A 1131-nucleotide genomic window follows, 5' to 3' on the forward strand; every position below is an offset into this window, starting at 1 on the left:
AGCAAGGCGTATGACAGAATTGAGTGGGGATTTCTGAAGGCAGTACTTGAAACTCTTGGATTTAATCTAACAGTTGTTAACTGGCTCATGGAGTGCCTGAACTCAGTTTCCTACTCCTTCCTTATCAACGGGAGCCTACAAGGCAGAGTCAACCCGTCTCGAGGCCTCCGACAAGGTGACCCACTCTCTCCGTACCTCTTTATACTCTGTATAGAGATTCTCTCGGGACTGTGCAATAATGCTTTGCAAGATGGAACTCTCCCTGATATCAAGGTCGCTAGAGCATGCCCGCCAATCAACCATCTCCTATTTGCCGATGACACCATGTTCTTCGGTAAATCAGACTCCGGTAGCTGCTCGGCCCTCACCTCTATCCTCAGCAAATATGAGGCAGCCTTGGGCCAATGTATAAACCGAGCAAAGTCAGTGATCACATTCTCGTCTAAAACCCATCCTGATGCAAAGACTAGAGTTAAGACTGCGTTGGATATATCTTCAGAAGGAGGAATTGGAAAGTATCTCAGTCTTCCGGAGCATTTTGGCCGTAAAAAGAGAGATATCTTTGCGAATATTGTAGACATGATCCGTCAGTGATCTCATGGTTGGTCTACACGGTTCCTGTCAGGCGCGGGGAAGATGGTGCTACTGAAAGCAGTGTTGGCAGCGATGCCCACCTACGCTATAACTTGCTTTAAGCTCCCCAAATCCTTGGGTAAACAGATCCAATCAGTACTAACAAGGTTCTGGAGGGATGTCAAACCAGAACTTAGGAAAATGGCTTGGGTTTCATGGGACAAACTAACGCTTCCTAAGAGGTCTGGTGGTCTCGGGTTCAAGGAGATAGAGACGTTCAATGATGCTCTCCTTGCTAAAATAACATGGCGACTACTGAAGCATCCTGACTCCCTTCTCGGACAAACCCTGCTGAACAAATACTGTATGGATGCAGATATCCTTAACTGCACTATTGCAAAGTCATCCTCCCACGGGTGGCGAGGAATCATGGCAGGGCGTGAAGTGCTCAGACAGGGTTTGGGATGGATAGTAGGCAATGGAGATAGCATCAAGGTCTGGGATGATGACTGGCTCTCTACAAGCTCCCAAGCTCGACCTATGGGCCCCCCCCCCCCC

The 1131-nt window shown here is 48.5% G+C and overlaps 1 protein-coding gene across 1 annotated transcript in view; it reads left to right on the top strand.

Moving 5' to 3' along the window:
* The first annotated feature begins 636 nt into the window (after positions 1-636).
* The window catches only part of LOC106303478, a 1760-nt gene continuing 1265 nt past the window's right edge, over positions 637-1131 (top strand). Inside the window, exon 1 of the mRNA XM_013739736.1 lies at positions 637-1068. Coding sequence (XP_013595190.1) covers positions 637-1068 — 432 coding nt within the window. The remainder of the gene's footprint in view (positions 1069-1131) is intronic.

The sequence above is a fragment of the Brassica oleracea genome, chromosome C7, assembly GCF_000695525.1.
Source record: "Brassica oleracea var. oleracea cultivar TO1000 chromosome C7, BOL, whole genome shotgun sequence".
NCBI lineage: Eukaryota > Viridiplantae > Streptophyta > Magnoliopsida > Brassicales > Brassicaceae > Brassica > Brassica oleracea.